The sequence below is a fragment of the Psammomys obesus genome, unplaced genomic scaffold, assembly GCF_907164565.1.
Source record: "Psammomys obesus unplaced genomic scaffold, mPsaObe1.curated_primary_1811, whole genome shotgun sequence".
Lineage (NCBI taxonomy): Eukaryota > Metazoa > Chordata > Mammalia > Rodentia > Muridae > Psammomys > Psammomys obesus.
The window spans coordinates 15,247,504-15,271,571 of NW_026596040.1; the positions used below are offsets into that span (position 1 = coordinate 15,247,504).

At 44.2% G+C, this 24,068-nt stretch overlaps 1 protein-coding gene across 5 annotated transcripts in view; it reads right to left on the minus strand.

Moving 5' to 3' along the window:
- The window catches only part of Cep120 (centrosomal protein 120), a 65,142-nt gene extending 56,044 nt beyond the window's left edge, over positions 1–9,098 (minus strand). For 3 of the 5 annotated variants that reach the window (XM_055622781.1, XM_055622778.1, XM_055622783.1), the window contains exons 1-4: positions 8,776–8,935; positions 8,538–8,603; positions 4,346–4,502; positions 1,710–1,824 (exon numbers count right to left, since the gene is read on the minus strand). In XM_055622781.1, the coding sequence (XP_055478756.1) occupies positions 1,710–1,824; positions 4,346–4,502; positions 8,538–8,586 (321 nt within the window). In that variant the 5' untranslated portion in view covers positions 8,587–8,603; positions 8,776–8,935. Of the gene's footprint in view, positions 1–1,709; positions 1,825–4,345; positions 4,503–8,537; positions 8,743–8,775; positions 8,936–9,081 lie in introns of those variants that run through there. The other 2 variants (XM_055622780.1, XM_055622779.1) reach the window with 2 other exon arrangements.
- Between the last annotated feature and the right edge of the window lie 14,970 nt (positions 9,099–24,068).

A 24,068-nucleotide genomic window follows, 5' to 3' on the forward strand; every position in this document is an offset into this window, starting at 1 on the left:
TAGTAGGCTAAACTACCTAACCACACCCAAGACAGCATCCTCAGAAATACCAGTGCCCAGACCAGGCAGAACACATGGCTCAAGCCAGGACAAAGTACAGGTGCAAAGTACAGGACAAAGTATAGGTGCAGGAACCAGTCAGCAGGGGTGCCATTTCACACCTGTGCTCCTGTGTAAGCATACTAACTCAGACACACACAAATCATTTTAAAAAATAAAGAATGGAAAGGGAAAAAACAAAAACAATAAAGGAGCTTCAAAAGACACTAACTTTAAAGTTAAAAAAAAAAAAAAACTTCAATGTAGCCAGACACTGTGGTGCACGCATATATATGCAGCACTCTGAGAAACCAAGGCAAGGAGTTCAAGGCCAGCCTTGGCCCACATGCTGTCCTTAAATGAGCTACTGTTGCAAAGTACTATGAATACCTTTAGGCTCTTTTTTTCAAAGCTCCATATCATTATAAAGATAATATAAGAAATATAAGGTTTATACAAACCTGAAAGAGACACAATCAACAGAAAAAGAAACCTTCAGGCCAGCCTGGTGGCACATGCCTGCAATCTCAGCTACTTGGGAGGTGAGGCCTACAAGCTACAGAATTTTGAGGCCAGCAGGGGTTAACTTAGTGAGACTCGTCTCAAAACAGAAAGTAAGAGGTAAGGCTGCAGTTCAGTGCTGGCTGCATAGCTAGCATGAGACCCTAGGTTCAACCCTGAGACCTAGGGCAGAGCCAGCAGCAACACCAACTGAAAGATAGTCAAACTCACAGAGATCCACTTGCCTCTGCCTCCTGGAGCTGGGATTAAGGGTGCGCAGCACCAACAGGCTGCTGCTGTTGCTGTTTTGAGGAGTTAAGTTGCAGCGGGGCGTGTGACCCCATGCAGCAGTGGCATGCGGCATCTCAGTTCTCACAGGTACAAGCCCGAGCAGTGGGATCAGGCTGCTGCTACTTCAAACTGCCTCGAAAAAAACATTTATTTTGGCTTGACACAAACTCTTAAGCACCAAATTATAGGGGCTATTCTAAAAAAGGCATGATCTTAGTATGTACTCTAGGCTGACCTCAAACTTGTAATCCTCCTGTCTTAGTCTCAAAAGTGCAGGAAAGTATCAAGTTTCATGAGGAAGATTAGGAAAAGCAGGGTCCTGAGTCAGGATTTAGTAGACACAACATAGTAATATAGCTACAGCAATACAGACCTAGGAAGCAAGGAGGCCAAGTAGGAAGTTATGATGGCCAAGGTAAGAAGTTGATAGCCACGGCTTAAGTTGGGGCAGCAGCTGTGAAAATGCAGAACATATCACAGCGGACAAAATCATCTGCACTGGACAATGGATGGCTATGAAGGGGGGAGCAGAAAAGTGTCCAGGAGGCTGCTGGATTAGAACTTGGAAAAGCAGAAAGGGCTGACAAGTGTTCATTGAGCCAAGGGCACTAGAGGAGACAGCCTCTAAAAGGAAAGCTCAGTTTACGCCACAGGTGGCAGTTACTTTCACACAGGTATAACTCAAAAGTTTCTTTGAGAAAGACAGCTCACAAGAACAAGTGAGAGGTTGGAATTTTCAAAACCAACTCAACAACTACAGCATTTGAATCTTCACATCATCGTGAGACCATGATCTACAACTGGGCCAGTATTCCGTTCTTTCTGCTCATCTGGAACTTAATTAACTATTATAATTAACAAAGCAAAAAGGACAATACCTGCTTTGTTTCTTGAGCCGTTCTTAAGTCCAAAACAATGTAGCCTATGGTTTCCTTGGCAGAAGATAGAGGATCCAAGGCAAAACACTGGAGTTTGATAGGAGTACGCTGTAACCTGCACAATAATGCACGTGAGAAATGAGTCTTTCTTTTATTAAGCTTTCCATACTCTTAAGGAAACTTGAATCATCCTGAGTGAGGTATCCCAGAAGCAGAAAGACTCACACGGTATATACTCACTTATAAGTGGATATTAGACCTATAATATAGGATAAACATACTAAAATCTGTACACCTAAAGAAGCTAAGCAAGGAGGAGGACCCTGGGTAAGGCAATCAATCCTCATTCAGAAAGGGATAGACATTGGAAGAGGGAGAAAACGGGCAACAGGACAGGAGCCACCACAGAGGGCCTCTGAAAGACTCTGCCCAGCAGGGTATTAAAGCAGATGCTGAGACTCATAGCCAAACTTTGGGCAAAGTGCAGGGAATTTTATGAAAGAAGGGGGAGATAGTAAGACTGGAAGGGGACAGGAGCTCCACAAAGAGAGCAATGGAACCAAAAAAATATGGGCCCAGGGGTCTTTTCTGGGACTGATACTCCAAGCAAGGACCATATATGGAGATAACCTAGAACCCCTGCACAGATGCAGCCCATGGCAGCTCAGTGTCCAAGTGGGTACCCTAGTAATGGGAACAGGGGCTAGCTCTTTGATCACCTCCCCCTGAGGGGCGGTGCAGCCTTACCAGGCCACAGAGAAGACAATGCAGCCAGTCCTGATAGTATAAAACCAGAGGGAAGGGGAGGATGACCTCCCCTATCAGTGGACTAGGAAAGGGAGATGGGAGGAGAAGAGTGAAGGAGGAACAAGATTGGGAGGGGATGAGTGATGGGGCTACAGCTGAGATACAAAGTCGATAAACTGTGAAAACTTTATTGGTGGCAGGAAAATGGTTCGGTGCTTAAGAGCACTGACTTCTCTTCCAGAGGACCCAGGGTCAATTACTAGCATCCACATGTCAGTTCACAACTGTCTGTAACGTCTGTTCCAGGGGATCCAACACCCTCACATAGACATACATGCAGTCAAACAACAATGTACATAAAATTTTTTTTAAATAAAAAAAAAAAGAGAGAGAAAGCACTGTCTGATCTTCCAAAGGACCTGAGTTCAATTACCGGCAACCATATGGTAGCTCACAAACATCTATAATGTGATCTGATGCTCTCTTTGACATGCAGGTGTACATACTGATAGAGCATTCATATATAAATAAATGAATAAATAAATAACTTATTACCCAGATTACATGTTTGTTGGGCCAACTATATCTAGACTATATTTTCTAAGTGATTCTTTAACTGAAAATAACTATTATTTTTATCTACTTATCTGTACAGCAACTCAGTTAATTCTTCCTACACACCTGTGATATAGCTGGCCCTGTTTTAAAATGACAAAAAATTGTTTTTCTTATACAGTGTTATCTCATATAAAAGATACATATTTATTTACAGCTTTCTTTGTAGCTAAAAAAAAAAGTAAACTTAAGAATTAAATGCCATAAAAATCTGACTATTAACATTTAGTGACACAACACTTGGCAATGTTCTATAAGATGACAGGGATTGCTACCATGTGGTCTCTTTGTGAATCTGGGAAGCCGTATCGCAGCTCAGAGCTGAATAGACATTGGCATCAATTATCTATTGGAATAAACTCCACTTAGCACAAAATTAGGAATTCATAGCCTAAAAGATCAAAGTAGTGTATCACTTGGTGCTAAGACAATTCCAGCTCATAACAGAACTCAGCCTAAGCAAATATTCTGAATGCCAGTGAAAAGACAAAACTTTAACATGCATTAAGAACTTAATAACCCTTCAAATAAATCTATGTTCTAATCCAGCAATAAATGCAGTAAGAATTCTTGAAGTTTGTTAATTTTCTGTTTTGATTTGATTTATACTGAACTGCTTATGTGGGCGTTTTGATGGTGGCAGATTTTTGTTATTATTGTTGTTGCTTTTCTGAGACAGAGTTTATGTAGCTCAGGCTAGCCTTGAACTTCTCTACCTCCATAGCACTAGGACTAGAGGCAAACCATACCGTGTCCATTAAATCATTTACTAAATAAAAGTACTGTTGTTCTTGACTATTTCTAGCATAAAGTTCACAAAAGAAAAAAAATAAAAAGATGTCCACTTTAAGTCTCTGAGGTGGGAATACTCACCCGCTGTGGGCATTGCCATTCCTCAGGCAGGGTGTGTGAACTGCATGTGAGTGGAGAGGGTGAGCTGAGCACAGGCATGCAAGCCCCAGTGCGCTGCTGTCTGCTCTTGACAGCAGATGTGCTGTGACTTCAAGTTCCTGCAACCCCGCCTTCGCTGCAGCGACATCTGGGACCTGGAACCCTCTCTCCCTTCACTTGCTTTCACTTGCCTTATCACAGCAACAAGAAATGAAACTAAGAGACTCTGTCCCAAAAGCAAAAACACAAACACATGCCCAAAAACACTCAACAAGTAAGATTATCACCACAATCTGTGAGTTATAAAACATAGTTTACAAGCTATATATAAAAGAAAAAAAAAAAGGGACACAGATGCTAACACAAATCAAGACTAGCCTCACCTGTGCTGATGAAGAACTTTCCTGTCAATCTCCCAGGCTAACTCAGTAGCAAATTCTGGCTGGTCCGTGTGGTCGACAGGATCAGTAGCCAGCTGCTCTCCATCAAACTTTGCTTCTACCACAAGCATATGCTTTGGACGTTTGGGGAAATGGCGACCTGAAGAAAGGGTACACATACAGAAATCAAATCGGATCACTTTGCACGTGTTTTAAATATCAATGCATGTTGCAGGTGGCCGACTTACACACTGCAGAAACTATGCCACAAACACATCTGCACTTACTTTGGTAAGCTGAAAGCTGTAATTTAGCAATTATCGCTTCTCCGACATTAATGTGACCATGAATCGCTGGGGATCCTATTCAAATGTAGACTCAGGTTCAGTAGGTGTAGGTGGGCTTGAAGACCTACATTTCTAACAGGTTATCAGGCCCTGCAGCATGAGTGCACCCACCCACTCAATCACAAATCAGCACATTAAAAAGGAGACAAAGAAATGGTAAAATAATAAAATGGGCACTTGCCCTAAAAAGAAAACCAAGGGTCTAGTGGAAAGAAAAATTTCAAAACTGGAAGAAAATGAATAGCAAATAAGAATCCCTAAGGATCTTGCACTGAGGCAATTACTTTGGTTTTTCACTCTGGTAAGGGGATCATAGGGAGAATTTTAACCATTATTAATAAAAAGCTTCCCTCCCCTGCTATTCACCCGATAAGCTATATGATTAGGAATTAAATGGGGTGGGGACGCAGATTTGTTGAGATGGTGGCATATACAGATAACCCCAACACTTTCAAAGTGGAAACAAAGAGCCTGGATGACTAGACCCCAAAACAAGCCAAAACCGGGGTCTCTTGGCAGAAGCAAGCTGCAAAGGAACTGCACCATTTAGAAAGCACTGCAGCAAGACACACACTGTGCCACTGCCGTGGACCAACGCCTACCACCTTCAGAAGGCAGCCTGTGGCAAACATGGGCTACCCAAGGGGGAGAAAGTAAAACCCGAGTGCCCAGGCTAAGACACAAAATACCAGCAGGACTGCACCAATGAGGTACCGAAAAGATTGCCCAGAGATGGATTCCATGAAAACACCCAAACTGAGAGCAGCAATTGTTACAGCATCCAGATCATCGTGAGACTTTCAACACTCAGAAAATGAAAAAGAAAAAAAAAAAAAAAAAAAGACCTGATTGCCAGCTTAAGAATGTCATCTGAGGGACTGGAGAGGTGACTAAGAGCATTCTTACTGCTCAATCATGAGGACTGGAGTTTGCAGTTACAAGCTTGGACCCTGTAACATAATAATAGCTCCTACGTAACATCAGCTGCAAGACACCAACATCACAGGGGCATGCTGGCTCCCAGCTTCATGGAGAACAGGTAGAGTGATTGAGGAGATGGCCCATGGCTGGCTTCTGGTCTCTAAAGACATGAACAAGTATGCACACATGTCCTACACTCACACCGATACAAAAGTAAATAAATCTGAAAATGTCCTTTAACAATGTCAGCTTGAGGCTCTTCTTTAAACACTAGGCTGGTTAGGTTTGTGTGTTTTTGTTTATTTGTTTTTGCCAACTGGGGATAAGCTGGAGTCCAGGAAGAGGGACCCTCCCTCAACTGAGAAAATGCCTCTATTGGATTGGCCTGTTGGTAAGTGTGTGGGACATTTTCTTGATTAACAAGAGCTGTGATGCGGGCTGTGCCACCCCTGGGCAGGTAGTCCTGTATAGTATAAGGGGAAGCAGGCTGAGGATGCCACAGGAAGGGTACCAGTGAGCATCCTTCCCCATAGAATGTGCTTCAGCTCCTGCCTTGAGTTCCTGCTCTGACTTCCTTCAATGATGAACTGGGACTGGGAGATGTGCAGTGAGATAAACCCTTTGCTCCTTAAGCTGCCTTTGGCCATAGCCTTTATCACAGTGAGAGGAAGCACACAACAGAAGCCTTGTCTTTCTATCCTGGAACCTGGCATACAATGATTTTGCCCAATAAACAATTTCAGTTCCTTTTAATAAGGGGCATTTCTCGAAATGTAGCTAAGAAATTACAAGTAGCTCAATATAACCAGAGTCCTGGGGACTATGAAATCTAAAGGGTGGATAGAAGTCTTACCACAAAGGGCCATGTTTGCTACTCAAAACTGTAGACATTATCCCTTAGAACTCAAAAGATTTTAAGACAAGATCTGCGGATGAGAAAGATTATTGCCAGGTAGTTGAGAACAGTAGCTGTTTGTGGAAAAGAAAACAGAGTGAGATCGTTATTGCCGGTCAGGTGATAGTGAAGGCTGGAAGCATGCAGTGGAGACTGGTCTAGGAGTACATAGCACCTAGAATGAAATCAGCAACGCTTGGCGATGGTTTGGAAGATGGGGTTGGAAAGGGAATGGAGGGCGGTGAAATCCCAGGTATCCAGCTTGAATGTAAACACTTCCCAAGATGGGGAGAGGACCATATGCCAGTTTTAGGTATGTCTGTGGTGATGACCTAACCAACGTCCCTGACTCCTAGTTCTCTTTCCTTAAACAAAGCATGAGTGAAGGTCATTTTTCTAGTTAGAACCACAGGCATCAACCCTTTAAACTCCTTGGCTTTCGAGGTTCTCCACGTCGATTCATTCCAGTTCTTTCTGACCAAGTACAAAATTGCTAAATATCCACCTTCGTCTTTAGGCCTCATTCCACCCGCCATGTTCATTCCTATTATCCTGGCTTATCTAGTCACCAGAAATGACTTTCTTCTAGCCTTGTCTGTCTAATGCTTAGGACAGAGGCACTTTAAGGTCTGTACATTTTTATTACACGGCAGCCCAACATACAGCGTCCTGCAGGCTAATTTGTCCATCCCAACTAAACAGACCCTTATATCATGGAAGGCAGAAAATACGACATTTTTTTTTCCCATAGAAAAGGGCCGAGTTCTAACTTTAACAGCCCCTATCAACCAATTATATTATTTCCGTCTTGGGGGGTTTTGTTTATTTGGTTTTTTGTTATTTGTTTGTTGACGGGTGGGGGCTGTGACACCAACTTGCTACTATACCAGGTTGGCCTTGATTTGCCTGGTCTCAGCCGCAAGAGTGCTGGGATTAAAGGTGTGAGCCACCGCTCCCTGCTCAATCTTGGGTTTTTAAACAGTAAAGGAACAATTATTATTGTCCCTGTTATTTAACAGTTTCTGGTCAAATTCTTATTCCAAAGCTCAGAAACGATTTTTACAGTTTTTTCTTCCCCATTCTCAAACAGCAGCAGGCTTCTCCGGAAGGGAGAGGAGTCGAACCAACCAACACCTGTGGTTAAAGTCTCAAGAGGACCCGCCTCATACTGATAACCTGTTCCAAATTACCGAACAACTGCACTTTGCTTCAATCACCTACCTACACTAAAACCAAAGCAATATTTGTTGAAAGCATTGCCTCCTTGTTCCACACCTTAAGTGCTCTTTGCAAGCCAGACCATCCATCTGGCCTTTGTCAGCTGGCCCATTCCTAATTAGCTTTAAAGACCCACATAAATGTCATCTCCTCAAGAAGAATTCCACAGAAGAGATGGTCATCTCAGCTGGATACAGCCCACTTTACTCTCTTAGAGTCTAGAACTAAGAGAGTAGAGCCACCTGCCCTGAGCGCAGAACGCCTGACACTCTGTAAGTCCCTGATAAGCAAATGTCACTCAACAAACATGGAAGGACCATTTAGTACACCTTAACGACGGCGGTCCCCTAGGCAGGCCATCAAAGACATATAAAGGAACAGACTCGTCGGCAACCCATCTGAAATGGTACAAGGCCTGTATTCAAGTCAATGGCAAAGTTCTCACAAATGGCATTAGCGGGGGACTGCTGAACAGAACGTGCTTCGCAGGCACTTTTAGCTCATATATAAAAGCCATCGACAGGCTGCTTCTGATGGAAATCGTTTTTTCCTACATTCTCTGGGGCTACGGCTAGTCACGCTAAATATCACTTATCCCTAATAGCACTCACGTTCCCCGGAGAGATGTTTAAATCAATTGCCTAACAGACCTCGCTCCATGCAACTGAACAAGTCTTTGGGGACCGCAAAAGCAGAGATGACAGGGTTCGTAAGGTTAACAAAGCCTGGGTCACTCATTACTCTGCTGAGGTTCGGGAAGCAGAAGTTGCAAAAAAAGAAAAAATAAATAAATAAATAAAAGGAAGCCGCTCACCTTCGAGGATGGACACGACGATGAGCAGCTGGTCGGACTTGGGGACCATGGTCGCGGCGGCGGGGTCTGCAGGGAAGAGGCGGGGTGAGGCTCGCAGGCCGGCTCCCGCAGGCCTCGGGGCCTCCGCAGCGCCCGGGCCCGCTCCCCGGGGCGCAGACCAGGCCCTAGCCCTTCCCCCGCTGGCGGACACCGCTCCGCTGCCCGGCCCGGCCGCCCCACCAGCCCGCCGCCCCGGCACCTTTTGCCGCCTGCCGAGCCGCTTTTCAAACGCCCGGGCAGCCGCAGCGGACGCCACCGCGCCCCGCTTCCGCCTAGCAACCAGGCCCGCGGGCCCAGAGCCCGGGGGAGGCTGGAGGACAAAGGGCGATAGAGACCGGGACGGTTGAGGCTAGAACGCCCATCAGCCCGCTTCACCTCCCGCCCTTTGACGCTCTTTCCCAGAGCCCTTAGGGAGCCGCGACTGCGGCAGCGCCGCCTCCTGGTAGCAGGCGGAAAGGCAGCAGGTTTGACCGCGCTCGCCCCCACCCAGGCCGCGCAGCCGCACCACTGCTCTAAACGCTTCCTGGTCCCGCCCGGGCTGGCTCGGCTGTCATTGAGGAGTGGGAGAGTGGCCTGCTCAGCTTTACTCTGAAGAGGGAAAAACAAAACAAAACAAAACAGAAAAAACAGTAGTTTGTTTTTTTTAATGCTAGTTCTCAGGCATCTGGCACCAACAGAACCGAATTTATTAAGTCACAGAAAAATAATGACCTGAGTGTGAGCTGTTCTTTCCTGTCCCTTCAAATATTTATCCTATTAAAACAAGTAGCGTCAGTACGGAACCTATTGCAACTGCTGGCGCTGACGTAATCCCCCCCAGAACAGGCTGCACCTTGGAAATACCTCTTTAAAAACACTGTCACGTGGGCGAGAATATTTAAAGGGGTCGGTTCTACCAAGCCATAACAAATTAGCAAAATCAAGGCCAAACGTTAAGGCGTGGAAATGGCGTGAACTCCCACTTCCCCTGCCAATTTCAAACTTCGTTTTTAGGAGAGAGTAGACGCATTTTTGAAGGTTCTCCAGCTTAAAACCTAGAAGAGTGAATCGGTTGGAGCCTTGGTGAACACTTCTAGCGTTAAAATTTGCAAGAATTCCGCTTGGAAAATCAAAAGTGAAACACAGTAACAGATGATAGGGCGGAAAATAAAAGCGGCTGAAATGAGATCTCATGAAGTAGTGGACCTAAAGGTGCTGACTCCTGCTTTCTTGCTTGAACACCTAGACGTTTTGAGAACAATTAGGACAGAATCTCTGCGCCCCTCTGCCACCTTCTGCCCTATGGCCTTTCTCTTTTTTGCCAGCCCCCCTCCCCAAGCAAAGGGTGTGGAGACTGGACTGGATTACCTGTAAAACCCGTCAGGGCTCCTGAGCGGTTTTTAGGAAACGTGGTATTCCTGTGAAACTGAAGTGACCTTCAACTGGGCGCTATTCTTTTGTGGCGGATGTCAAAAGGAGTATTAAAAGTAGGAAGAACTGTAGGCGGCTCATGTGAGAAACAGTTTTTTTTCTATCAAGGGTGTAATGTTAAGTGCTATCTAGCTATCTTTTTACATAAATAATCCCATAATGTAATAGCTATAAAAACTGACTTCATAATTTTTTAATTTAAAAAATATACTTATTTTCCTTTAGGAGATGCAACAAGGCTAAACACCCACATTAAATTATCACTACATTCCAAAAAATAGTCTCATCATTTAAAAAAAAAAAATCTGTATATTTAATCAAATGAAGTAAGAGGAGGGATAGAGAGATAGCTCAGCAGTTAATAGTACTTGCTGCTCTTCCAAAGGACTTGAGTTCAGTTCCCAGCACCCAAGCAGATAACTCACAACTATCTGTAACTCCAGTTCTATGGGGATCTGAGGGCACCTGAACACATGTGAAACACACACACACACACGGCTTTTTTCTTACAGTAAAACTTCTTATATAGCCTTCTTCAAAAAATCTTTTATGACATTGTATGGATGTGCGTGTTGTGGGGGCATATTTGGAAGTCAGAGGACAACTTCTGGAAGCCAGCTCTCTCTTCTGTGAGTCCTCGGGACCAAATTCAGGTCACCAGGCTTGGCAGCAGGTGCCTTTACTAGCTGAGCCGTTGCTGCCCCTGTTTCAGCTCTCTGCCTCTGGATTTCTTTCCTAAACAACATTATCATTTGTAAAATCACCACACTGGAGTTTCTGAAAAGTCACCAACATCATTTGCATGGTGCCTTCATTGTTGAAGACTGTACAAATTTAATGATATGAAAGTTGTCATCTAGAAATGGACTGTAATTCCATCATCATCCAAATCCGTGATTCCATAATCTAATTTCCTTCTTGTACTCTATTAAATTGCAGCAGCTTCGGCTCTAGCAGAAAGCATCATGTGTTAGTTTAAATTTATGACAGGAAATTTCATTATAAGTTTATGAAGTACCAATTACTGTATCCAAATACACAAAAAAATGTTTATAACCTATGTAAATAGTATCTATTAGACAACGGAAGATTCGTTGCGCTAGGAGCATGTAAGTATGCAAATTCAAACTGACAGGCACTGAATTCATTAATTTGTCAATCTACCAGCTAATCATATTAGGTAATTTTTCTGTTTCTATAAATTTCTGCAAATAAAAGGGCATCTTGGTTCATATCAAGTCTTTTTCTTCTGTATCTATTTCACATTTTGGATAAAGCCTACTTCGTAGTATTTTTTTCTTTTTTTCAACAACTTCTGTGGCCCATTATAGAAGAGTTTGTAGATTATATTACTATAGCCCTTCCTCAGGCTATCCCCCTGTATGTAAACAGGCCCAGGTGTATATTTAATAAAATTAAAACAAGCTCCTCAGACTAATAAAATTGCTAACCTTATTGAATAGCTGTTATTTGTAAAGATACAGCACTAAAACCTGGCCTTCAAAAGTGCTTAGAAAAACAGCCTCCATCTGGAAGAAGGAATAAGCTGGGTGTGGGGCATACACCTTTTAAATCCCAATCCTGGAGATGCTGAGGCAGAAGGATTCCTGTAAATTCTGGGCCAGCATGTACTACAGAGTGAGATCCTGACTCTGAAAACAGCAAGAGAGCCTCTCCAAGGCTCAAGGCCTATCGCTGAAGGGAGGACAGAGAGAAGAGCTGGAGAGAAAGGTGGCCATTGTGGTGACATGCTGGGGTGGCATGGCCATTGAGCTTACTGCAGATACAGCTACGTGTGCTAGTCTTCCACATGGTCAAGGCGACGAGACCAGACAGCACGCCAGCAGGCAGAGCTAACTGGACTCAGTGGTCACAAAAAAGACAGACAGACAGACAGAAGACAGGAGAGGACATGGAGGGAGGGAAGCAGATGTGTAGGAGAGTGTTGGCGTAGTGAGAGAGAGTTCAGACTGTGATCAACCACATCATATATATGTATGAAATTGTTGAAGAATAAATGAATGGTATTCAGGTAAGAGAAAAAGAAGAAAGGAGAGGAAGAGTAGGGAGGGGAAGGGGGAGAAAACACTCTTAATTTAGTGCCAAGGCAAATATCCCTTTAAACCAGGATCCTATATAATTAAACAAGACAATTTTAATTCCAGTGTCCTTAATCCCTTGAGAAAGGACCACTAATTCACATTTGAGACTGTATACCTCAATATCAGAAAGCCAGCTATCAGGAATACCTGATCTCCAAGTCACACGACTGTCTATCCTCCTGACACTGCCAAGTGATTTTGGTTTGAGCCCCAGTCCTTCCATCAAGTTAAGTAAGGTTAACTTGTTTTGTTTTTGAGACAGTGCTTTGCTGTAGAGCCCTGACTGTCCTGGACCTCCTGTTGTAGACCAGGCTGCCAGCCTCTGCCTGGGATTAAAGGCGTGTGCCACCACTGGCCAGGTGTGAATGTGTGGTGTGTGTCAGTGTGTGCACATCCACATGTGTGGGGCACATGCGCACAGGTGCAAATGCACTCACGACTGGCTCCAAGAATAGGCATCTTGCTTAGTTCCTGGCCACTTCATTTATTGAGCCTGGGTCTCCTGTCGAACCTGAGCTCACCATTCTGCCTAGTCTCCCCTGCCTGGCTTTTCTGGAAATCTGAACATCAGTCCTCCTATTTTTGCAGTTAGTCTTCTATCCACAGAGCCATCTCCTTAATCCTCACTAGATTTTATGAGGATTAAACGACATCTCTTCTGGGAGGGGCCAGGCATAACTAAAATTTCTGGATGTATCGGGCCTTTGTTCCAGTATTCAAAGATCATTGTTATACTGTTATCTTCAGATTTATCCCTCTTTCTATTTCTGAAAAAAATAACCAAATTCTTTATAGTCTCTCACCTTGACCTAGACCTACGTTCTTAGAGAGAATGTCCTGTTCACAGTCTTTCTCTCTGGATTTTATGAAGCCATAACATCTCCGTAGGTCAAAGCCGGAAATGACTGGTCACCAGTCAGGGCCCGAGCAAAGGCAGGACACCACAGCTGTGCAGGGGGTGGCAGGACCCAAGCAGCTGTGCAGGAGGTGGCTCTTGTCTGGCCGATTGGGGCACACAATTGTTTCGGGCGATCTTCCAGTTTCTGTTAACAATCAGGAATCACAGATTCTACTGTGAAACCATTCCATTTTTAAATGCCAGGGATGGGTCTCAGTGTAAAACAGCAACAACAACAACAACAACAACAACAAAAAATGTGCTGTACAAGGGCTAGTCACCCCTAGGCCAAATTTGCCCAAGTGCTTATTACTGTCTCCAGTGGGCAAAGGAAAGTGTGATCAGGGAAAGATTGCCTAAAAATGGGGAAAATTGGGAGAAATTGGGGGAAACTGGGCTGAGTGAATGTGCTAGAGATTATCATACTCCCATGGAACCCCCAGGGGCAGAAAAGGACTTTACCCGCCTCCTTGCCTCAGTCTCTCAAGCCTCTGATTTGAGACAGAATGAACAAACACACTAGATTTCCGGAAACCACCCAGGTTCAGATGTTTCACATCTCATTAGTGACCTGCAAGACAAAACCCGTACTTGGTCTGGGTGAGAATTCAGCAGTACGCTCTGTTTCAGGGTGCTTTGGGGTGAGGGTTGGGGGAGAGCTGGTGATGACAGGGACCAGCTTCCAGATAAAGTGGAGCTTGGGTTGAACCAAGGGTGTAAATAACAGCAACATTTTTGTATGTTGTCCTCGTGGTGTCAGCTTTAGGGGTTATGCTAGGTGTGGACGGGCTCCGAAAAATCCTGTCATGTTTGTCACAGTGGCTCTTTCAAGGGCAGGTGTGGAGTGGAGGCTGAGAGACGATCTCTTACCCTGCAGAAGAAGGCAGAAGGGAAAGAAAATGCAGCTTCTGGAGTTAGGGAAGCTGCTCAGTTGATAGAATGCTTGCTTACCATGCAGGAAGCTCTGGATTCTAACCTTAGCAATGCACTGAAACAAACAAACAAAAACAGAAAACGAAAAGCAAGCACAGTGGTTTACAACTGTAATTGAAGCTTTTAGGATGTAGAAGCAGGGTGATCAGCCGTTCTAAGACCAGCCTGGTTCTGAAGTGAGTTTGACCCAGCCTGGGATACATGAAACTCTTATCTCAAGAGAGAAGGGGGGGGGGGGGGGGGGGGGGGGGGAGAAGGAAGGAAGAAAAAAGTAGTGAAAAGGTGAATAATATGGCTTAGTTTTGCTTTAGGACAGTGCCTCTTAAACTGTCTAAGGCTGCAACCCTTTAATCCACATCTGCGTGTTCTGCTGGCCCCCAAACATAAAATTATTTTGTTGCTACCTCATAACTATAATTCTGCTTCTGTCATGCATCATACTGTAAGTATATGATTATGTGACCTCTGTGGGATCGCAACTCTCCGGCTAAGAACTGCTGCTTTAAGCCGTCCCAACACATAAAGGCAATTGTGCAAGCCTAATGACCTGAGCTCTGTGCCCAGAACCCATATAAAACTGGGTGCAGAGAATGAACACAGGGAGCTGTCCTCTGACCTCCATATGCGCGCTGCAGCTAGCGTGCCCGCCCCTACATACAATGCCCGTGCACTCCTGCAGGCGTGCACAAATGCACACACACGCACGCACGCACGCACGCACAATTATTTATTTAAGAGACTATGCCACTGGTAAAATGACATTCTTGAGTCAGCAGATTTGTTCACTTGTCTGTTACTTTTAAGACAGGGTCTCACTGTGTAGCCCAGGCTGTCCTGCAGCTCGGGAAGTCCTCCAACTAAGGCAGATTGCTGAGAGGCCTCCAGAGGGTGGAGCTGGTAGTGGGTGTTGGAAGTTAGCCCTGTGACCCTGCAGGACTTTGATTCACCTATCGAATCAAACTTATATGGGCTGATAGCCTTTCTCTGCAGAGCTTCGTTTTGACAGACTGACAGCAACAGCAGGTGTACACCAGCCTACCTCACTGAGTGGCAGAGAATTCCAGGCAGGGGCTGACTGCTTTGGCTGATGGGAGTGTCCACCATTCCATGGAACGGTATCACAGGATCGTCTATTCTATTCCTGGTACAGGAGTTTTGTTTAGTGCAGATAATATGAAAACACTGGGAAGGTATGACGCTGTTCCCTGCTTCTTCGTGATAGAATGAAGATGGCAAATAAACAACAAAGGGAAGTTACTCCCTTTCAATTGTGGGGACGGTTCTAAACATATAGAAAAACGCTTAAAAGATAAGTTGTGTCACTGAAAACCTGGTGAAAAGCCCATTGCTAGGGAGGACATAGGCCACGGAGGGAGCCTAGCACTGCTGTTCTGGTACGTGGACATGGAGCCACACTACCTCATGGATGCTATTGCCTTGGTCAGCGAGGCTTCTGTTTGCATGGAGCAGGCTTCTCCTTAATGGAAAGACTCATGGTCTAATGCTAAGAATAAATAATCACTGCGTGCTCAGATCTAAATGGGACATGTGTATCAACTCCTTCAAGACTCTGAGAGCCAAGAAGAGGGGGAAGGAAGAATGTAAGAGCCAGCGGATGGATGCGTGCCTCTGAAGTGATGTCTTCTGGACCTGACATGGCTGCTGCAGCCATGAACTCACAGCAGTGGGGGTTACCTGTAGAAGACACACAAGTGGGCCCAACGACATCCCAGAGAGGGAGCCACTGCTCCCTGAGGAACTGTACTCCATTAGGTTAGCAGTTGCTGGGAGAAGGGGAGTCTGAATGGTGTATAGAGCTAGTAGCCAGTTGCCTTTGCTCAAGTGACCCCCCCCACACCACCACCACCCTCATGCAGCTAGCACACATGGAAAGGAGACATGCAGCGACCTTCTGGAAGGAGGGCAAGGGGATAAGGACAACTAGGAGAAGATGACCAAAGTACATTGTATTTGTGTTTGAAATCTCAATAAATAAAAACCCACAAGAGCGGACTGTAAAGAGATGATGTTTCAGGGATGTCAGAAATGAGAGCAGGCAGACTGAGGACAGGCAGTGTTACGTGTCTGTCTTATGAACGTCGAGAAAGGAAAAGCTGAAGAAGAGATACTACTAAACATCTGTTATGTTAATATCATCAGGGATAGCGTCACAAGACCCTGACCACCAGTGAGGATGACTTCACGGAGAAGCTAGAACCGGCCTGGGCTGAACTGTGTGCTGGGGCACAATTGTAATTCTAGCGATTGGGAGGCAGGGGCAGGAGGATCAGGAGTTGGAGGACTGTCTGGGCCCCAAAGCACATTCAAGGCCAGGCCAGGGCAGCAGAGTAAGTGCACTTGGTCCTAAATGGGCTCACCTTATCAAAGCCCTCCATTTAGGACTCAGGGGTGTGTGTGGAAAAGGAGGGCGAAGAGCCAGAGGTGGGGGTGGCTCCAGGAAACAGCACCTTCCAAAAACAACAAGACAGATGCACATAAGAACTCGCAGAGACTTGTGCATGCGCAAGACCTGCACAGGTTCAAACCAGACAAAAAAGACATAACTCGCAGAGACCTGTACATGCGCAAGACCTGCACAGGTTCAAACCAGACAAACACAGGGCAGTCGACATGAGCTCCTCCCCCTAACCAAGAAGCTCCTTGGAAATGATGCCTACTGGAAAAGGGCAGAGCAGCGTTTCAGTGACGGAACACCGGGCGTGTCAACTGTACTCCAGGACAGGCCCATGTCCAGGTGCAGGGTTTTTGGTTTTGTGTGGGTGTCTCCTTTCCTTTCCTTTCCTCTTTTTATTTTTATTTTTTTAAGAGAAATACTGTAAAATTGGGTGGGTAGGGAGAGGGATAGACCAGGGAGAAATTGAGGGAGAGGAAAGAATAGAACCTAAATATTGTTTGCTATTCTCAAAAAACAAATACAGACATTAAAAGTATTTTGCAAGTTGTATCTATAAAAAGGAGTGTAGACATATAGCTCAGTGGTGGAGCATTTGCCTAGAAAATATTAGGCCCTAGATTTTACCCAAAGTACTGCATTAAAAAAAAAAAAAAGCATTAGAAGAAACAGAAAGGAAAAAAAATAATCTAACATCTACAAAATGGCAATCATACCTGAAAATTCTTTTTTATTGTTTTGTTTTGTTTGTTCTGTTTTGTTTTGTTCTGTTTTCCTCTGGAGACAGGTTTTCTTTGTATAGCCTTGGCTGTCCTGGAACTTGTGCTGTAGACAGGGTTAGCCTGTCTCACAGAGATCCACCTGCCTCTGCCTCTGGGTGCTGAGATTAAAGGCGTGTACCACCACTGCCCCAAAAAAATTCATTTCTTAAAGTCTCTGTATTCTTATCTAGTGTTTCTGTTACAGTATCTCTGAAGAAAGATCTGGGGTGTGAGACATTTCTCTGTCACCCAGACAGCGCTTAGTAACAAACCAGCTCCTGTTACCTTGATAAAGAAATATGAACACGAGATTGAGGTTTCTCCGATAGATTACAGTTAAAGGGATATTTTATGACTTGGCTATTTTACTGTTGACATCTCAACACTGCTCACATAAAATGCATTCCAAATCTTTGTTGAAAACTAACAAGTCTTCCTGCGGCTAGCACAAGTGACCATGAAACATAACAGCAATGAGTTCTGTGATCTGGTGACCTTGCTTGCTTTCCTCTCGATCCCCAAGGCCTAGAAAAGTTCCTGGAAGGCAGCAAACATTTCATATATTTATTTAAGAAATGAAAAGAACACATACGAGGCTACAAACGGACTCTAATCTAACCTGACAGGATATAGCTGTGTGCTATCCTCCATTGTACAGTTATCACAATCATTATCCACGCCATAGCCTGTTCATTGCTTCAAGATAGAGAAGATCACAATACGGGTTTATTAACAGGCGAGTAGTAGGGTTTTTTTTTTATTAGCTTTTTTTTTTTTTCACTTCAATGTTTGCAATTTAGAAAGCAGAAGTTTTCTAGGGCTTTCTTCTTCTGAACCTGCATAGAGCCACCAGGCACAGCAACATTCCCAAGAGTTTCTTCAAGTTTCAAACACTGAACTCCACAGTTGTCTATCTTGATAAATCGGCCTCTGCACCAACGCAAGGGAATGGAATTAATCTGCCACATATCTATTTCCAGTAGGTATTCACTGGTCGTTTTTGTTTTTAACTAAAGTGAGCTTCTAAGTTTTAGGGAAACCGAACAGAATTTTCAGGACTCAACCATTTAAGTCTGCTCTCACTTAAGAGCATGAAATGCTTTAACAAACACATCTCAGTGGACCCTGTAATAACCTCATCCGATAGCTTGGCACTTCTGGGAGTAGAGCGTGGGGGACACTCGTTTTACACACGCAGCCGGGTTTCTCTCCTTGCCCTTTCCCTTGAAGCATTTCTGTGCAGATCAATTGGCTCTCCCCCCTGTCCAACCTTTTCTCAGGAGTATGGCTCCCCTAATGCTATCATTTCGATGTGAAACGGTAGAACTGCTGAGGAGTCCATGCGTTCATTAATTTCAAATCCATTTGAGCCAGAGTTTAATTTGATACCTGGTAACAAGGCAACGTCCCTCGGCAAGATGTTCCTTTCCCATACGCCTCTTAAGTCAACCGTGGCTATTTTCAAAGATAATAATGCCCAGATACGTTCTTTATTTCGGTCAGAGTTTCACTCATTGAAATTTTTTTAATGCACATTTTTGGTTCAAGGGGCTTGAGCTTTGAAGGCGGAAACCACAGATCAGCTCACACAGTTTGTTTAGACCTTATGTGATAGATACTACCTTCCACCCGAAAATCTCCACAGTGAGAACGGTGTTAACTGAAGAAATTTTTCCTTGACTCGAGAGCTTTGTCTTTTGATGTAGCTATTTCTTTTCTCCCATTTTCTGTGTCAACAAAATAGACATCAATTTAAATCTCGCCGATCCACACTCAGCTGGAATATGCTGTTTGCTTTCAAGGGCAATTCTAATATAAAAAAAAAACACTCGAAAAACCTGGCCAAAGTAAAACAAATGCTGGAAGTTGGGGAGGAGGAGTAAGGGAATAAGGCTTTACAGGGTACAAAATAAACCCTGACCTGTTCATGGAAAGAAAGTACAAACGGCACATAAATGTGCATGAAAATTACAAGTTTGTTTGTTTTTTTTTTCTTTCCTAACAAACTGTAGCTCAGGTGTTCTACAGTTAATTGGCCCTAGGCCATTTAGATGTAGCTTTAAAAAAAAAATAATCCCCCCCCCTTTACTTTACAGTAGTGATCTTCTAGACACAAAGAAATAAGGAAACCATTTCACTTTTAAAAGGGATAGTGTCACACCTTTTTTATTTTTTCCTTCCTTCCTTGTTGGGGGGAGGGGGAGTCGAAGCCCGGTGTGACCCGATATGTCATCTTTACTTTCACAGTTCCATTTCTGTGCTTGTATTTCATAATGTTAATGTCAGCTTGATTATCTCAGTCTGTTAAAGAGCACAAATGATACAACGTCCAGCTGCCTTCAGAAGCACAAGGATCGTTTTCCCGTCCCCCTCGGAAGAGCTCTTGCAATTTCTCTTCAACGTAATTCTTCGATTTGATGACGTAACGCAAGAAATCATTCACCAGGAGATGCATTTTAATCACTTCTTATCGGCGCTGATATTTTAAGGTGCGTGACGAGGACATTATAGGCAAAACAGACTCTAAGCACAAATCATGGAGCTTTAAGGTCTTTGGTGCTTTCCAATGGCTGAAAACCTCATTTTTTTCCACCTACCCCTCACATGCTGTATTTAATGGAGACTTTTAGAATGAAGAAATTGGGGTATAACCAGGAAGGGAGAAGCAGGAATACAGACTGAGTAGCACCGTGCGTTTGGGGAGTACTGTGCATTTGCTGCTGGGGATATGGTTGGTTGGTAGAGTGCTTGCCTCCTCTCACTGAGGCTGAGGGTTCAATCCCCAGACCCTATAAATTATGTGTGGTGATGCAAATCTGTAATCCCCACACTTGAATGGGAAAGGCAGGAGGATCGGGAGTTCAAGGTCATCCATGGCTATAAAAAAGGTTTTTTTTTTCCTTTAAACCTGTGATGTTCATTTAAATATGTAACAAAATGTAAGCATATCCTAAAGGTGATATACTGCTTTCCACTTAGAAACTCTTTTTTAAAGAACGTGAAAGTAAGCCCCTCATTCTTCCACTGAACAACCACTGTTGGCTAATATTTAATGCATCTAGCAGTTTTCAAATCATGTATGAATCACTCTGTGTATGTTTTTGAAGTTTAATGCTCTTTCCAGAAATGATGTTTTCTTTTTTAATATTACCATGAGCAGATTTTCTTACACTGAGAGTCCCACTAACACTTTTCCCATTGCACAAATAGGTCATTTAAGCAATTTTGAGGATAAGCTGACCTCTCCAACACAAATCCCAGTGTCCTAATGCGGGCTGCCTGGGCTCCAGACAGCACCAGATCAGAAAGACAGCGAAGAAAGCAATGGGACAGCCTTTTCTTTTCTTTTTCATTTTAAGTGTTTTGAGGCAGGCTTTTCCTATGTAGCCTTGGCTGTCCTGGATTCGCTTTGTAGACCAGGCTGTCTTGGAACTCACAGAGATCTACCTGCCTTTGCCTCTGCCTTCCTAAGTACTCGGATCAAAGGTGTGCAGCACCTTGCCCAGCTGAAGCCAATTTTAAAACAAAAGCAAGTAAGCATGGGAGAGAATTATGAATAAGAGAGGGGATTTTGGATACAAGGGGGAAAACGTTGCTTGTCTGTAGTGGTCTGCATCAAGCTGCGTTCAGTGCTCCTTTATCAGACAAGGGCCTTCCCAACCTGAGGGCTGTCACGGAAATCAGAAACAGGGACACAGTGAACTCCTGCTCCAGAGTGAGTACTTGTTTAGGTAATCCATGTGGCAGTGTTTGGAAGCATTCAAGCGGAAGGCACTCTGATCCTCATGGCCCCAGTGGAGACAGCAATTAGATCACTGTGAAAGGCAGACCCTGGTCCCTGGGGCTGGGTGATGAACATAATCTTGAAAGGGGGGGACAACAATTTATCATCCCTTTAAGGATGATAAAGAAGCTAATGAGGGTGAGGTGAGTTCGCTTGTCTCTACCACACAGTAGGGCAGCTTTCCAAGACTTCAAATCCTCCTAGGCCACTTTCATGATTTTACCCTGTTCTCCTGCCAGTTTTATCTTTAAACGTTACTGCTTTGTTACACTGTTTCAATTGGAAAACAGTATCACTTGCTACAAAGGCAAGGGGACTTTGTGAATTCAATGAGAATAAGTACGCAGAGAAAAAACGCTTTAGGGGATGCAGCGGTTAAAAGCGGCCCCTGCTCTCACAGAGGTTCTGAGGTGGGGAAGTGTTGGAGGGTCTGAGGGGGTAGGGTACAGTGTTCAACTCCTAGAAACCACCGACAGCTCACAGCTCACTCTAACTCCAGTGCCAATGGACCCAGCGCCCTCTTCTGGCCTCCGTGGGCACTGCACGCCCTTGTACACAGACATAAATGCAGACAAAACAGTAATGCGTAAAAAATAATAAAAATAAAATTTAAAAAATTTAGTGAAGCTTAGATGCTGTTGCTTACCAAAGGCTCCGGAGCCTGAAGTCAGCTTTCTGTTTGTTTAAGAAAGAAAGAAAGAACTGTCCTGGACTGGGTAGGAAGGGATTAAATAGGGTTAAAAGCATTACCAACAAACCCAGACTGTCAGTTTCCAAGGACTTCCCCAGAACTGCAAGGAAGTTAAATCACTCTCACTATGTGAGTCAAAGTTATTTATATCACCTAACGTCCTGCCCAGGGGCCCACACCCCTCTCCAGCAAATACTGCGCTAGAAGAAGCCGTCCTAGGTAAAGAGAGTGGCCTCTGGTGTGGCCCTAAACCAGCCTTAAAAGCTACTGGGGAGCAGAGCATTACCCTCACCCTTATACTCAGTAACTGCGTGGCACACTGGTCAGGATTTATGCCCCACATTCATGAGCTCTCCCGTTATGAGCTGGATTGTGTAGGTCAAAACTGTTCCTGCTTTGTTTTGCTTTGTGAGGAGGGTTGAAAGGGTGTTGAGACAGTCTTGTCCTTCCTCTTTTCCTTCCTTTCTTTCTTTCTTTCTTTTTTATTTTTTTTGTTTTGTTTTGTTTTGTTTTGTTTTTCGAGACAGTGTTTCTGTGTGTGATCCTGGCTGTTTCAGACACCCTTTGTAGACCAGACTGGCTGGGTAAGCCCACAGATCCGCCTGCCTCTGCCTCTGCCTCCCGGAGTGCTGGGATAAAAGGCCGGTCTAGCCTTGTCTTTTTATGTGGCTAAGAATGTACTTGAATTCCTGATCTTTCTAGTTCAATTTAACATGTGCTGGGATTTCAAACCTGAGTCACCACCCCAAAACAAAACACTTATACTGAAGTCTTTTTTGTTTTGTTTTTGTGGTTTTTAGTGTTTTGGTTTTTCGAGACAGGGTTTCTCTGTGTAGCCCTGTCTGTCCTGGAACCCACTCTGTTCACCAGATTGGCCCCGAACTCAGAGATTCACCTGCCTCTGCCTCCCGAGTGCTGGGATTAAAGGTATGTGCCAGCACCGGTGACCCGGCTACACTGAAGTCTTAATCTCCAGTAGCTGAGATGGTAACTATCAAAAACAACTTTGAAGAAGTATACCTGCTAGGGTGAGCCCTGACTCACAGTGACTAGTGTTCTGAAAGTAGACTACAGACACATGGAGAGAAGGAAGTCCAGGAAGTGCAGGAAGACAAATATGACCTACAGACTAACAAGAATTGCCTTAGAAGAGAGCGGGGCAGCTCACTGCTACAGCTCGCAGCTCTGTCATGCTCTCCAGCTCCAAGAATCACGGGAAAGAACATTTCTGTTTAAGCTGCTCAGCCTACACTTCTGTGGTGAACCAACATGGTTCCTGAACGGAACGAATTGATCCTATGTGCCACACACCCTATGACATGCTGAGAGAAACAAAGTCACCTACCTAATGTCTAATGTCAACAGCCTCAGGTTTCCAGGACCAATCCCTGCTGGGCACAGAGCCACCCTGTGTTGTATTCCCATTTAAGAAAGAATATGAGCATCAGAGCACATTTGGAAACACTTAGGATGGTACACTAAAATTTCTATAATACCCATGAATGTTGTTTTTTTTTTGTTTTGTTTGTTTGTTTGAATATTTGAATTTCCATCTTCAAATCCAGTGGAACTGTTTTATGCATAATTATAAATAAAAGGCTGTAGGCACTGTTTTTTAAACTCTGCTTTAGGTTCCTTAAGCATCTATCTCTCTTCTAATCTCCCTACCCCCAACCATAGGTAGTAGAGAAAGGTCAGAAGGGACAGGGGACATAGACCTATTTAGACTTAGCTCCAGCTGCCTTAGGGTCATCAGGTCCTTTGGGGAAATACCAATCTTTGTCATCAGGATATCTAGCAGTCCCACAAATGGCAAGTGCAGCAAGTTGAACAAGCAGCCTTCTTCCTCCTCTGTCTCCAATCCGTCCTCTGGGTTCTCATATTTATCCCCTCTCATAGACCTCAGAGTTAAACCTCTACAGCTGGCAAAGACACCCCCACCACACCCATAAACCCACATCCACACATCCATCCACACGCACACACACACACACACACACACACACACACACACACACACACAGAGTTTCCAGCTTTTCTCATCTGTGGACAAACTAAGGCAGGCCCACATCCCATACTTGGGATTAAAACAAGAACATATTTACATAACATAACAGTTTCTAAAGGAACCCAAACTTCTATTACAAAAGGCCGATCCAGGGAATCACTCAAGTAGTTACTGACAACATTCAAAAATGTTTTAAAGTCTATACCACCACTGAACAAATGTTCAAGGTAACAGGATAATGACATTAATACAGATTACTGTAAACACGTCAAATGATGACTGGCATCTAAGCATCTAGATAAGATGGTTTTGTGAATAAGAGTGTATGTGGAGGGACTAAGGAGATGGCTCAGTTGCTAAAAGCTTGTGCTGTACTTAGACAGGAACCAAACATACACTTAAGTCAGGTGGCTCACAAGTCCTAAAGGATTCAACACCCCTGGCCTTCATGGCACCTTCATTCACAGGCACGTATTCACAACTTGAAATAAT